The following is a 15,934-nucleotide window of genomic DNA, read 5'->3' as shown; positions in this document are numbered from 1 at the left end:
CCCCAGGATGGAGAATAATACCCGGCACAAAGCAGGTACTTCAAACATATTTTTGAATTAAATTACTAAATAATAGATGCCTAGTGAATCTCTTTTGAATGACTTTTGATCTAGTGATAGCTTACTGATAAGATTGCAGAATCTCTTTCTGTCATCTGAAAATCACCCATTTAAGTAATAAACAACAAAAAATCTGCAGTTTATGTAGTTTTAACATGCAATGTCATTGTGTTCAAATAAGGGGTAAACTGGCATAATAAGTGCAAACAGTAGAATTGACTGCAAGAAGTCTAGAGAAGAAAGAGGATCTGATGTGTCTTATCGATCTATACTCTTCATTTCACAAGGATTTGTGGTAACATACACAAAATACAATAATTTACTATGGTTCACATTTGGATTGAAACTTTCTGACTACCAAGTTGAAAAGGACAACTGAGTTACATAATTCCTTTCATTGGAAAAGAATAAATATTTCTTAGCATTAAATTCTAAAACAGATTTCCCACTTGGGGCTTTTTATATAACAAGCATTCAGTGATAGGTCGGATATTATACTCCATACCATTTCGACAGCAAATAAGGTAATAAGTTTTTTTAACAGTAAATGAAATGTACCTGATAATAACAATAAACCAAAGTCAGTGACGTCGGTTCTGCTCAGAGCTAAAGTAATATGGTCCGTCTAGGTGGCCTTCTTTTGCTGTCTGGCTTGACTCCAAGGATAAACTTGGAGTTCCTGGCCTTCAGATGGTCTTGCTTATATAAAGGTCCGTTTTTTCTGCTGGCCTTTTGATTGGTCCAGTAGAGCGAGCATTTTGAGCATTTTGTCTGGTTAGGGTCTGAGCTGCTGTTTACTGGGTAGGTTCATAGCCATAGAAACTAAGTGAGAGTTGATATGAATGGCATCATTTCAGGAAAACTCAGTGGCCTAACTAGGTAGGTTCCCTGGATGGGGAACACAGGAGCACCTGCAGGCACAGCCAGCAGCATCTCTGCATCTGCATCAAATTAGAAAGCTTTCATCGGCTTTTTATTCTCTAACTTATTAAAATGTAAATTTACTGGCTTCTTATTCCCTAACTTATTAAGATTAAAATTTACCGTGGAGGATGTACTAAAGCAGCAGGCTTATATACTGCTGGTAGGAGTGTATGTTGATACAAACTTTCTGGAAAGCAGTTTGGCAACATATGAGTATATCAGGAGCCTTCAAGGCATTCATGTCATTTGTCCTAGTATCTACTTCTTGGAACTGTCCCAAGGAAATCATCCTTTAAAAAAAAACCTAAGCCTCACAAAAAGTGTTATTTCTAATACTTCATTACTTCATTTATAGTATCCAGAAATTGGAGCAAATTAAATGTCTCTCAGAAGGAGACTAGGTAGATAACTATTTTCCACTCAAAGGAATATTGTGGCTCAAGTTAAAATATTTTGAAGACTATGTTTTAAGGTAGAAAATTTCTTTAAAATGTTAAGCAAGAAAAGCAAAATACAAAGAGTTTAAACAATAGAAGTTGAACTGTATTTAAAAATGTACTAAAGGATTAATATCATTAAAATGTCCCTACTGCCCAGAGTAATCTACAGATTCAGAGCAATCCTTATCAAAATACCAATGGTATTCTTCTCAGAACTAGAATAATCCTAAAAATTATATGGAACCACGGAAGACCCTGAATATACAAAGCAATCTTGAGAAAAAACAAAGAGGTATATCACACTCCCTGATTTCAAACTATACTACAAGGCTATAATAAGTAACACAGTGTGGTACTGGCACAGAAACAGACACAGATCAACAGAACAGAACAGAGAGCCCAGAAATAAACCCGCACTTGTATGGTCAATTAATCTATGACAAAGAAAGCAAGAATATACAATGGGGAAATGAGTGTCTTCAATAAGTGGTACTGGAAAAACTGGACAAATACATGCAAAAAAACCAGAAACTGGATCACTCTCTTATACCATATACAAAAATAAACTCAAATGGATTAAAGACTTAAGTATAAGACCTCACACCATAATAAGTTGTAGAAGAAAATACAGGTAGTAAACTCTGATGTCAGTTTTAATAATATCTTTCTGGATACGTCTCTTTGGGCAAGGGAAACAAAAGCAAAAATAAACAAATGGGACTACATCAAACTAAAAAGCTCTGCACAGCAAAAGAAACCAACAAAAAGACAACCTACTACATGGGAGAAGATATTCGCAAATGATACATCCTTTAAGGGGTTAATATCCAAACTAAGGAACTCATACAACTCAACGTCAGAAAAACAAACAGTCCAGTTAAAAAATGGGCAGAAGGCATAAATATTTCTGCAGAGAAGACATACAGACGGCCAATAGACATGAAAAGATGCTCAATATCACTAATAATCAGGGAGATGCAAATCAAAACCACAATGAGATACTACTTCACACCTGTCAGAATGACTTGTCAAAAAGTCAATAAATAAAGGTTGTGGAAAAAAGAACCCTTGTGTACTGTTGGTAGGATTGTAAATTGGTGCAGCCAGTATAGAAAACAGTATGGAGATTCTTTGAAAAATTAAAAATAGAACTACCATACAACCCAGTAATTCAACTTCTGGGTATTTATTCCAAAGAAAGTGAAAATATTAATTCAAAAAGATTATGGCATTATTTACAATAGCCAAGATATGGAAGCAACCTAGGAGTTCATCGATAGATGAATGGATAAAGAAGATGTAGTACATGTATATAATGGAATATTACTCATCAGTAAAAACGAGTGAAATCTTGCCATTTGTGACATGGATAGTCCTAGAGGCTATTATGCTAAGCAAAATAAGTCAGAGAAAGACAAATACCACATGATTTCACTTGTAGGTGGAATTGAAAAAAAAATGAACAAACACACACAGACTCATAGAAACAACAAACTAATGGTTGCCAGAGAGGAGGGGGTGAGAGGATGGGTGAAAAATAAAAATGTACATAGAAAAGACTGGTGAGAAATACCAACCAAAAGAGGAAATCTTTGTTTTTGGTTACTAACACTTATTTTTAAGAAAAACAATCTTATTTTTGTTTAGCACTTTTGAAAATTAGAGGTATATAAATCTCCCTAGAAAAAGGAGCTTTATGGTTAGAGAAGAAACCTGTGTTCAGCCAAATTGCGATATTCATTCCTCAGATCCTCCCACATCCTTCTGTTTAAGGGGTTAATATCCAAACTTACCAAGCATTCTGATGCGGGCAGCAGAAAAAAGTGCTCCTGGATGAGGGTGTCTAAAATCCCAAATATTCAGTTACTATAAAGGCTGTGCCTCTATTACAAGAAACTCCATACCCATTAGCAGTCAGTCCTAGCTTCTCTTCTAACCTCCCAGCCCCAGGTAATTACTTTCTGTCTCGATAGTTTGCCTGGTATGGACTTTTAAATTGAATCATGCAGCTTGTGGTCTTTTGTCCCTGGCTTCTTTACTCAGCATAATATTTTCAGGGTTCATCAATACAGTAGTATGTATCAGTACTTCATTTCTTTTGATTTATTTTCCATTACTTTTTACTTTATTTCTAGTGTTCCCTTGTGTCGATAACACCACATTTTATTTATCCAGTCAGTTGGACATTTTGTATTTCTCTTTTGGGTAATATGAATACCACTATGAACGTTCACGTACAAGTTTTTGTGTGACATATGTTTTCATTTCTCTTGGAGATAGATATACCGTGTTTCCCCGAAAATAAGACCTGGCTGGACAATCAGCTCTAATGCATCTTTTGGAGCAAAAATTAGTATAAGACCGGGTTTTATCTAACATAATATAACTGGGTCTTATATTAAGTTTTGCTCCAAAAGATGCATTAGAGCTGATTGTCTGACCAGGTCTTATTTTCGGGGAAACACGGTAGATATATACCGGGAATGCCAAAAAAATGTACACAAGTGGACACTTTGGTCAATGTTGCTCAAGCAGTAGTTCGCCGTAATCAAGTGTATGGATACTGATGGTAACCGCTTTGAGCACCTCTTGTAAATGCAGAGGTCAAACGTGACTTGTATTCATCTTTTGTTATCGGTATATATTGAGTATTACAATTTTAAGTATTTTCCTTTCTTAAAATGTGTATACATTTTTTTGACACCCTCTGTATATATCTAGGAGTAGAATTGCTGGATCATATGGTAATTCTGTACTTAACATTTTGAGGCACTGCCAGATTTTTCCAGAGAGGCTGCACCATTTTAAAATCCCATCAGCAGTGTATGAGGGTTCCAGTACCATCACATCCTCATTAGCAGTTGTTATTGATTTTGATTATAGCCATCCAATGGTTGTGAAGGATGTATTGTTAAGGTTTTGATTTGCATTTCCCTGATGACTCATTGATGTTGAGCATCTTTTCATGAGCTTTTTGACCATTTGCCTATCTTTTCTGGAATCTTTTGAAATCTCTGTTCAAATCCTTTGCCCATTTTTAAATTGGGTTATTTGTCTTTTTGCTTGTTAACTTGTAAGTATTCTTTATATATTTTGGACATAAGTTCTTTATTGTATATGATTAGCAGATATTTTCTCCTTATGTTGGTTGTCTTTTCACTTTCTTGATGGTGTCCTTTGAAGCACATAAGTTTAATTTTGATGAAGTCCAGTTTATTTATATTTTCTTGTGCTTTTAGTATCACATCTAATAAACCATTGCCTAATCCAAGGTCACAAAGATTTACATCTATGTTTTCTTCCAAGAATTTTATAGTTTTAACTCTTACATTTAGGACTTTCATCCATTTTGAGTTAATTTTTGTATATGGTGTGAGGAAGTGTTCTAACTCCATTCTTTTGCATGTGGCTATCCAATTGTCTCAGCACCATTTGTTGAAAAGACAGGTATTTTTCCATTGAATTGTCTTAGCACCCTTGTTGAAAATCATGTAACTATAAACGTGAGAGTATATTCTGGCTTGCAACTCTATTTCATTGACCTATATGTCCATTTATATTTGTCTTTCATTCATTCTACATAGATTTACTGAGCATCTTTATATGCTAAGCATTGCTTGACATGCCCATGTTACTTGCTTTTGGGAACAAAACCATCCCCTCGTGAAGCTCAAATCTTCTTTAAGAAACTCATTCTAACAGGATAGAGCATCTCTTTTTCTTAATGAGATACAAAGTGATTACCTTTTATAGCCAAACCTGTAGAGGCTATTTATCTCTGTCTGATTTGTACATGGTCTTTTGGCAAGTTGTAGTTTGTCCAACTATAAATGTTTAGAACTCTGAGTGCAATTCTTTTTTCTTTTCTTGATAACACCGGCAACCTAGGTGTTATTAGCACCCCGCTCTAACCAACTGAGCTAACCGGTAACCCCCAAAAGTACTTTTTTTTAAGGAGGGCACAGCTCTCAGTGGCCCATGTGGGGATCGAACCAGCAACCTTAGTGTTATTAGCACCACGCTCCAACCAACTGAGTAACTGGCCACCCCCGTGAGTGCATTCTTGAGGGCTTGGAAGAATAAAAATTGGTCTGGGATAGTCCAGTGAGTGTATTGAAAATGGTATTAGTTTTAAAGTGGAAGAAGGATCTGCGACTATGATGAGAGGTTCCTGGCAGGTGTGCAGGGGTCCACGTGCAATCTGAGAGGTCCAGGAAGTTGGTAAGTCTAGTTGCCAGCAGCAGTAAGGCCAGAGAGAAATGGGGGGGAGGAGCTGCTGGATCGAATACCCATAATTCTGTTTTCAGGTTTTATTTTAGTAACAGTCTTTTGCCAGTGTAAAGTTACAAAGAGAAAATGATGTTTACAGATCACGGCTTATTGTTGGGTGTAGGATGACCTAAAGGAGGCAAGGATTTTATATAATGGTGGTGGCATCTGGTCTCTAGGAAGAGTGTAGTTGTAGGAACTGAAAGGAAAGGCCAAAGAAATGTAAACTTAGCAGAACTTGATGATTATATGAAATAATTGGAGACGCTTCCAGTGTTGTAACTTGAGGACATTGGGAGGATAATTGTACCAATGTTTACTGTAATGAACAAGGTAAGAAGAAGTGGTTTACAAATATAATAAACTTTGATTTTGCTATGTTTATTGGCAAAAATCTTCATGTGGATTCTAAGATATAAACTTAACCGTTAGATAAGTATATCAAGTCTGGTATACAGGAGCTTCCACTTCCAACATTCATTAGACATATATCCAGTTGATTTCCCTTCTATAGGTGCCTATTCATTTCTGAAAACCCATATTATAAAATGAACTTCAGTGTCTAATTGTAAAGGTTAAGCAGTGGTTTTGTTTTCTCTACCTGTATGAGAAGTGTAAAAACATTTTACTTAGTCAGTGATTTTTGAAAGGTTTAGTTAAGAAGTGTACCTACATTCCATGGTTCGTTATTGCCATTGACAGTATTATTGTTTTGAGGGAGGAAGAAGTTTTTAATATTTACTGTATCAAAAAACGTAGTCTGTATAGCAATATAGATAACTTTCAGTTGCTCAATATGGTTTTGTGTCTAAACATTAAAAATTGCATGTTAGAAAATGTATTTCATGCTGAAACAGTATATTAGATTCATTTATCATCCTAAAATTTCTTTCAGGAATTGTTCCATCTTCTGTTGTCCTGACTTCTTTCCAGGTGATGTCAAGAGTTTTTCTAATATGGGCAGTAACACATAGTGTCAAAGAGGTAAGTGTTTGTATAGACTAAAATAATATCAGCACCAACAAATGCTAGTCAACTTTTCTTTCTCATGTGTTATAGCTAAAGATGGAACTCCATGTCACATTAATATAGCCCAGATAAAATTTATATTTACCGTAGGAATTGGGTTATTGGGGGAAACATATCCCAAACATGGTAGTGTTGTTGAAGACATGACTGATTAAATGAGAAGTCCTGCGATCTCAGTTCCCCTGGAGATTTGGATGGCATGGATGTGGTCTGCAACTCAGTTATTTTTTTCTGGTATCTTGTTTGTATCCCACACTAAACTGGACAACTGCATCCTTATAGTGGGACCATTTTGCGAATGGGGGACTTTAATTAGTTCCCAGAACAGTCCAATTTTTAGAGGACCAGGAGAAACAAACTTGTTTCTACCCAGCCCAGCAGGGTTAATGGAATTCCCAAATGTGCTGAGTCTGGAGGATCTGGGAGCCTGGGTAGTCCATACGCAGGCAGACCCAGGGATACTCCTTATAAGAACTGGGGGAAGAAAGCCATCATTGCCATGAGTGTGAATTCACAGCTAAGCTTTCGTTTTCTGGTTGGAGAAGGGCGTTGTTTTCCTGTATGTTTTTTGCTTTTTAAAAGTCATTTATTTCTGGCTAATGTCACCTTGAGGTAAAATATCTGTAGCCACCACAAGGATTCATTTCTCAGTTTTCCAGTCCCCATAACCTATCACCATCATTATTGGATTCTTTGGGGCTCATGAAATGCACTTATCCATTGGCATTATTCTGGTGTTTTCTGTGTCTTCTGTTCTTCCAAAATCTGTCAAAACATTCTGTCTTTTCGGCATTTATGTTGACAGTTTCATTTGTATTTCAATTAATGAAGTTTTGAAACTTTCTATTGTCATATGATATGTATACAGGAAAATGCACATAGCTGATGAGTTTTTAACCAAAGTTGATTAAGCTATTATTTTTGTTACATTCATATGGAAGTTGCAGATGCACAGGCTTTTTTTTAAGCTCTTTCCTTGAAGATGTCTGAACTTTCTATGCAGGAAGAATGTAAAATAATCACATGCTTCTTTTAGAGTGATCACATTTCTTAAAAAAAGAAAAAGTTTTTAAAAAGTGGGCAAGTAAATCCTAGTATACCATATTGCCCTTTGTTCTCACTTTTGTTTATGGAGTACGGAGAAGTTACTTTCGTTACACTATGTGACCTCTTCATTCATTTCAAGGTTCTTTCTACAAGTCATCATTTTAACCTATATTTCTTCCTCCCTTACTTTCATGTACACAGTATTTCCTTTTCCTTTTTAAAACAACTCATAGTTTTAACTTCCCAATAGTCTCAAGTGACCTATTTCTTTCTAATAGTAGCTCATTTACATTCTTAACTAGGTAATTATGTACTTTGAATAATTAAATGTTAGGTAAGTGAAGACAGAGTGCTGTCATCTGTGGAGGGTGTGATCGCTTTGCTGATACTGTCCAGGTGCTAATGCACCAGCTGATAGATTATTCATGGCCTCTGCGTCTCCTTCTCTCTTCTTTTTCAGGACCACTCCTCTGCTTATTGGCCTTTCTGGCAAACAGCGTAGCAAGTAAATCAAAAATGCTCCCAGGTCAAGTCAAGCAATTTTGTTAGCCACATTACTGTTAGCGACATTTGCCAGGATTTCCTGGGAGACCATTAAGAATGTTGGCTTTAAAAGCAATTGAATGTCTGTGTATTACAGGTACATGGACCGCCACTGTCCTCAGTAACTGCACTGCCAGACAAAAGGGTAGACTTGACATTTAGCAGGTGGTTTCAGATACAGTGTCATATTTCAGCTTTACAGTAATTTAAGTTATATACTTACTATATTTGCATATTCATAACTGTTCCTCTGTGACCAAACTTAACCAGTTTCTACTATCATTAACATTTCATTTTCTTAAGAATGTGGTACAGTAAATGTTACTGTCTTTCTGCCACCTCTTGGTGACACTTTTACATATACCCTACAGATGAGTTGACTTACTCCTTTCTCACGTGAGTAGGATTCAGTGTTTCCACTGTTCCATGATCACAGTTCTTTTCTCCTCTTTTCCCTTTTCTTTGAGCAGAACTCATTCATCACTTTGTTTATGGCAGCCCGCCCCAAGTCTGATCGCACTGAAAAGCCTGTTGCTGTGGCATCTCGGGAGCCCGTTGGCTGTCTGTCACCTATTCCTCAGTCCCTTCTCTTGGCCAAATGCTGTTTTCCTGCCTTGGAGTTTCATATTAGCTATAATTCAGTTTGTTCTCTTCAAAATTATACATGACTTCCCTGCCAAACTTCCATTCTTTTGTTTTTTCCTAAAACAGCTTTAAAATGTCTTTATTTTCCTTATATTCAGCTCTGTTTACTTCAGTAGTAGGAACCACATAACTAATGTGCAAGGATATTCACCTCAGAAATAACTGCTCAGTATAATATAGCTCACTGTCTCACAGTAATGTTCAAATTCTTCTCCCAGTAGTCTGCTTTCAGTTTCAGTTTCTTTTGACATCAAAGTTCTCTGTAAAGTGGACAAGAGCTCCTCATGTTCACAGCATTGCATTTGGATTTGGACTCTTGCTCTGCCCTCTCGGGGCAGCTCATCCTTTCTATGCTTATTCCCTTGTTTTCCTGTAATTGTACATTGTGTGCTAAGGTGTAGCCTATATACCTTTTAGTACTAGATACTACTCTTTTCATATTTGAGGTGTATTTCCTTTTAAGAGGCCCCCCCCCACACTTGTCAAGCTAATTCTCTACCCCACTGAATGCTACTCCCATAAATGTTGCCATGTACATTGTAGAACTAAAAGGTAATTAGATGATTTTCTTTTATGACATATAAGGAACCACCCATCAGCTGTTGTGATACCTTGATTGGCAAGATATCAAAGAAAAAAATTGTGGTCTCCATGTTCATAAGGTTTTTCTTGACCTAACGTAGCAAATAGCCTTCCCACTTTTCTCCTTTTAAAAAGAGACCATATATGTGACCAAAGTAAATCTCACAAAAACAGCAAGCTCAGGTGGGAGGTAGGGCCTGGGGGATACAGAAGGGAGTCAGCAATTCTAGCTGACCTCTTTCCTTTCCAATTTTCCCACCTGTCTCTCAGACCTGAACTGGCTCCTTCCCGTCCCTTACACTGGCTGGCCACTGCTGCCACCACATCGAGCCACCCGGGTCATTTGTTCTTTTCACCCTCTGTTGGGTCTGTTTTTTCTCTTCACATTAAAGTGAAACAAGATTGGCATTTTTCAAAGTGAACTGCAGTGGGAAATGCCACTTTCCATCCCTCACTACAATCCCCGCTTCAAAAACAGACAAGTTCATACTCTTCCTTGTGCAAAAGTAGCTAAGCTGAGCCCAGATTCCTGGACACACAAGTAGGCCACTGTCTCTTTTCGTGGCCCAGCCCTCTTTGAAAGAAGCCACCCCAAATCCTCTCCTGAGTTCTTAGTGTAAGATCAGATGTCCCCGGTCACCTCCATGGCCAGTAGTTGAGAAAGAAGTTGCTAAGCTCTCACTGTGGCTTTAGCCCAAGTGCAGTGAAACTGCCTACACTTTACTACGGGTAATTTGCGTAAATAGAACTGTACATGGAACGCTGAACCTGCTTTCTTTCTCACCCTTTGCCACCATTGGAGAAAGGGATGTTTTACCGCATTCCTCTGGAATGTTCTGTGAGTTCTGATTTCACTGGTCAGCCGTCTCCCACCTCTTTTTTGGCATGCTGCTGGGCTTTGTGACACTTAATCTGCCATTGTTGCCAACTTCTCAGCAAGATGCTTACAAAAAGCCTGTAATCAGTATTTTAAAAAGTTAGTAACCTCCACTTTTATCATTATACTGGTTTTTGTTTGCTTGCTACCTTATCGTTTACAGAGGGCTTTGTTAGAATATATCATGATCATTCACTCTTGACAACCATCCCTTGAGGTAGGTTGGAGCCTCTTCCATTTAGAGTTTGGAATATAGAGAGGCAAAGTGACTGTCACACGTCCAACAAATGGCAGAGTTGACTATCCCACCGCATCAGTTTCATTCTCACCCTTTAGAAATGTGATGTGAACACATCCTTATTTTCACGTGCTAACCATGCTTTCTCTATCTCGTATGGAGTTGGAAACCTCTGTCTGAAATCCAGAAACACTTTTCCTCTTCAACAGTTCTGTCATGCACATGCATATCAAGACATGATTCTCCAGTGAAGTCATTTACACATGAAACGTTCACGTCAGTTGTGGGCCCTGGATGCTTGTCTGCAACACTTGGCTCATTTGCTTCTGTTTTTTTAGTGCTCAGGTAGCTCTGTGATGAACCCCTCCAATGAACTGGCCTTTTACCATGAAAGTTCCAAAACTGTTTTTCATATTGGGGTGTATGGACTATCTGGAACATAATTACCCAGAAAGCTTATTAAAAATGCACATTCCAGGTCCCACCCCACACTTGGGAGTAGAGCCAGAGAATCACCATTGTTACTAAGCTTCTCAGATAGTGTTATGAATTCTAAGGTTTGAGAAATGCTCCAAGATGTTGTGCTCTTTTATTTGACTTTTTTCTTGATTTTACTTCACATTTCTACTGAATTTACTTGAATCCTAATCAAATCTCACCATCTCTTTTCCAAGTCCAAGAGCTATAATTTCATTTGTGAAGAATGAAAGCCTTAGAGTTACCTTGCTGCTAAGTAAAGGTACTATGTGTTATCTGGTGCCTTCTCCAAAATCCAGTGTCTGCTGAGCTGAGGCTCATGTGCACCTAAGAGGAAGCTTGAAAGGCCCGTTCCGAAGGCAGAGGAAGATCAGAAATCACAGCACTGAAGAAGCAAAACTAACTTTCATTTGTTCAATTTAAGAGAGAGTCGTAAGGAATCCAGCTGCTTCGCTTTGGGAGGGGGCTGCTGGGAAAGACTCCGTCCGGGGCATGTGCTTCACGCTGCCCGGCCAGCACCCCCGGCAGATTTAGGAGGTCATTTCCACCTGAGGAAATGCTGCGCAAACATCTCTCTTTCTGGGATTTCTCAAGAAGTGTCACCTTGCTTGGATAGTTTTATTCTTTTCTAGGTAATGTGAACGCAGTATTCTAGAACATGGAGGCTGACCATCCTCCCATGATCAACCCCTTATGCAAGGGATTGATAAGTGTTGGCTTTGACACCTACCCTGTGGCTTAGGGCAGAGCACTTCAACTTTCTGAGCCTTGTTTTTCTCATCTGTAAAATGGTAATACTAGTATCTGCCCTGCTTATGTCAGAACTTTTGTGAAGATTAGGTGAAAGGACTATCTGAAAACAGTATTTAGAAATCAAGGTCTTTAGCATGTAATTTTTTTGCCGAACAGCTTCTGAAATCCCTTACAAGCAGTTTCACTACAGAAGGAATGCTGCTTCCTTCATAGGTGGAACACAATTTTGTTTCTTCTTTTCCTCTTCTTTTTCACTCTTGTGGAAGCTAAAATATGAAGTAATATGCTGTCTCCCACACTCCAGTGCAATGCAACCAAAGCAGGTTTTTCTTGGCCGGGTCCTCCAGCTGGGTTCACCGTATGCCCATGCTCTTGCCACCTCTTGAGGTGCTTCTCTTGTTAGTTAGCCTCTTTCCTGTGGCTGCACACGCTTCTTTGTCCCTGATGGTTATCCGTGAACATGGCGTTTCGGTGAGGCAGGAAGGGTGTCTTATCCCCATCAATCAGATGAAGAGCTAAAGTTCTGTGCGTGGGGTACATCATCCCTCAGGTACCGTCTTGGACCAGAAGTCATGCTACTCTGTCTTCGAGCCCATTGCCCTTTCCACAGTGAATTCCATCTCAGTTAGCAGAGTCCATTGGGATGCATTCAGCATCGCTTGGCCCCCTCGAATGCTAAATGTCTAAAATTCCCCTCCCTATTCCATCTATTTCCTTACTTTCTATTTTAAATAGTTCTGTAGGTGGATTTGCATTACCTTCACTTTTAAAATTAGTACCTCTCCTAAAGGTAGAAAACCTCATCATTTGATTGTTAATCAGACACTGTCAAACTTTAGACAGCTCCTAGACAAATGCCACCGTACTTCAGTGTCACTTCCACACCTGTTAATAATGGACACTTAAAGGTAGTGTTACTTTTCTCATAGCATGATGATTCATTTTGCCAGTACCTATATTTAGCGTAGGTGATGTTGGCAAAATCAGATTATCTGTTTTTCTCTGTGTTTTCCTGTCTTTCCCTTTCCAACATTTTCTTGAGCTGTGTATAAAGATTTTATTTCAAAGTATCAAAAAACATTTAGATCCTTTCAGGTTCAGTGCAGGTTTACTTCTGACATCCCATGTTGTGTCTTGCTCCCATTGTCTTAATTCTTTTGTAGTCCTTGAAAAACTCCACTGGAACTCATTACTGTTCTTTGATAATAAAATCAGCTATGTTGAAAAACAATAAACATCTTAAACCATGCAAACCAACGTTACCACCACTTCCTGCAGAACATAGCCCCCTTTGTCAATTACTGGTCGACTAGGTTCCAAGCTCTACAAAATCAGGAAATTGGTTTCATTTGTCTTTCCTGCTAATCTTTTTCTTGTCTGGGCTCTCCTCCCTCTGGTGACCCTTCCCCTCATATACCCCTCATTGAAGCTTCTTAGGACTTTTTCTTTTGCTCTCTTACCCCAAGGGCCAAGTCTGACATCCACCATTCCTGATTGTTGGTTTTGGCATGAAAGGGAGCAGTTACATCCAGCAAACTCCCTGGAAGGCAGCACAGTTATCTTTATTTGGGGGAATCTCACTGGGGTAGAGCATGGCCCTGCCCCAGCCTCCCCGATTCTAGACCATCCTGACAGACGCCCGGTCCCTTCAGGCTTGAGCACTATTGGCTTCTTTTCCCTCTGCCCCAGAACTTTCAGATCTCAGGTTTTCCAGTACATTTTACAATTCAGTTAGTCTTTTTAAATATGATGTTAAGCCCCCTCTCCCGTTTAATTGATGTTCTGGATGCATCAGTGGGGTCTCCTACAGTGCTCCTATTTTTTATAATGAAATTTCTGACAAATTTATTATTGGAACGTATCCTCTTCAAATATAAGATGTTTTATACTATTAGGTAGCATCTTAATCTATGCACTGCTGCTACTTACAAATAGAAGGAAGCCTGTTTAGAGCCAAATCTGCTTGCAGTCCTGAGACTAACAAAGGTGCTTGGCTTTTGACACTAGGAAACTGTCATGGGAAAGGAATGACAGTGAAGGAAGAAAAAAATTGTTACCTTGGGTGTGAATTAGTAGTTTCCCAAATAAGCCCATGAGATTTACAGGCTGGGAGCCTAAGTGATTTCAGCTTTGGTTATATGTCATCCGCTTGAAATAAAGAATAACACGGGGAAGCAAAGCGCTGTGTCACAGAACTGTGCTGTCAAGTTGTATTGTCAGTGGGGCGTTACCAATACGTGAATTCTGGCATTCACACCAGTTTTTATCTATGCTTTGAAAGTGAAATGAGTTACGATGCTTATTTAGACTGCTTATTTCAGGCCAAAAAAACCCAGTAACTTTTTGGTACTGTGTAGTAATGAGATATGTTGGTTATCGACATTTTTCTTCTGGGTATTTCCTCTCCCAGCACTGTCCAGAACTTCCTGCAATGGTGGAAATGTTCTGTGTCTGTGCTTTTCAGAACAGTAGCTGCAAGCTATATGTAAACACACATTGGACCCCTAAAATGAGGTTAGGGTGATTGAGGAACTTAATTTTAATTTATTTCAATTTTATTTTAAATAGTCACATGTGACTGGAGGTTACCACATCGGACAGTACAGCTATAGATGTTCAGTGTTCAGTGTAATATTTACTATTCTCTTGACTTCAATTAGGTGTTCGTATGTTTTATTTCATGTACATGACTGTGTGATTTTTTTTAAACCAAATAGTCAAAGCACATTTACATGGTACACTTGATATGCTGTGTTCTTTAAATCCGGGGAATTTTTTTTTTAGTGCTCTGTAGATTAAATCGTTATACAAATCCTAAGTGCAGGTGTGGGCAGCAGTGTGCGTGGTGTTCTCAGCTGCTGCAGTAGTAGCTGCTGATTAGCTGGTGAGGCTGGACGCCAGGCACCACCTTTCAGAGGCCCGCAGCTTGGCCTCTGCAGTAGATTCCCCATGATAACGTGTCTCATGTTCGCCCTTGTTGAAAACCATTTCACAGGACTTTTCTCTCCTATTTGAGTTAAAAGATGCCATCGAAGAATAGTCAGCATTATTACCCTAATGAGCTCGGAGACTCTCATTTCACACTGTAGAAGTGAGATGATTGGCATGCGTCGTGAGCATTGCGAAAATATGTCAGCAAAGTCAAGGAAAGTTAGAAGCGATTACCTGTAAACTGCTTTTAAACAGGGGTGCACCACAGGACAAGGAGTGGCACTTTTAAAGCATTCATTAATATTCATTTGGAAACTTCTGATATGTGGGAGGAGGAACTCTCTTAAATTGGTCTTTTATATACTGTAGCTTTTTCAATATAACTTTGTTTTAAAGCACAAATATGGAATACCAGATAGTTTAATTAAAAACACATAAATTGTCAAGAATACCAGCACATTCACCGTCCTGACAGTTGGCCTACACAATGAATACAGCAGGTAACTGGTCTCCTTGGGAATCTTGAAGGAATCATCCCCTCCCCTCGTGCCTATTAAATATATAAAATATATTTCCATTTTTTTGAGCAAGAGGGTACAATAACCTTTTTTACTTACCTATATCAAGAAGCCCTAGAAGTCAGAAGCATTCATTACAAGCTGTGATGCAATGGATAAAATAAAGCATATTACTAAGTTGTCTGCCTTTTCCAGAGACAGGAGCCTTTTCAAGTCTGAATTGAAACCCTGGTGCACTTCGGGAATTTGTAAGACGTGACTTGATATACATGTGTGGATGCATGCCCGGAGTAAGCTTTGCATTTTAGAGGGGACGGGAACTAATTATTGGGCTTGATGCGTTCAAGATTTAACTTTTGTTTTCTTCAGATTGCCACCATAAACGTTTGTTTTTAACAGGATGAGTTTTGGCATATTCTCCTTTTTACTTTATTTTGCTCTGGCAAAAAAATTGCCAGAATAACCAAATTTGAAAATTGTGCATTTCTTTTGCCGTCTGCATTGGTGCTGTCTTGTTAGGTCAAGTTTAAAAAAATCTTTTGCTGAGGTTATTGCTTCAAAGAAAAGTATGTTCAGAGCCTCAAGTGTTGTAAAAACTAAT

The 15,934-nt window shown here is 38.5% G+C and overlaps 1 protein-coding gene across 1 annotated transcript in view; it reads left to right on the top strand.

The window, feature by feature from the left end:
• HACD2 (3-hydroxyacyl-CoA dehydratase 2) overlaps positions 1-15,934 on the top strand; it is an 88,368-nt gene that overhangs the window by 47,362 nt on the left and 25,072 nt on the right. Inside the window, 1 exon segment of the mRNA XM_033127098.1 lies at positions 6,589-6,677. Within this exon segment, the coding sequence (XP_032982989.1) occupies positions 6,589-6,677 (89 nt within the window).

The sequence above is a fragment of the Rhinolophus ferrumequinum genome, chromosome 2, assembly GCF_004115265.2.
Source record: "Rhinolophus ferrumequinum isolate MPI-CBG mRhiFer1 chromosome 2, mRhiFer1_v1.p, whole genome shotgun sequence".
Classification (NCBI taxonomy): domain Eukaryota; kingdom Metazoa; phylum Chordata; class Mammalia; order Chiroptera; family Rhinolophidae; genus Rhinolophus; species Rhinolophus ferrumequinum.
This window is presented reverse-complemented; position numbering and strand designations above follow the sequence as displayed.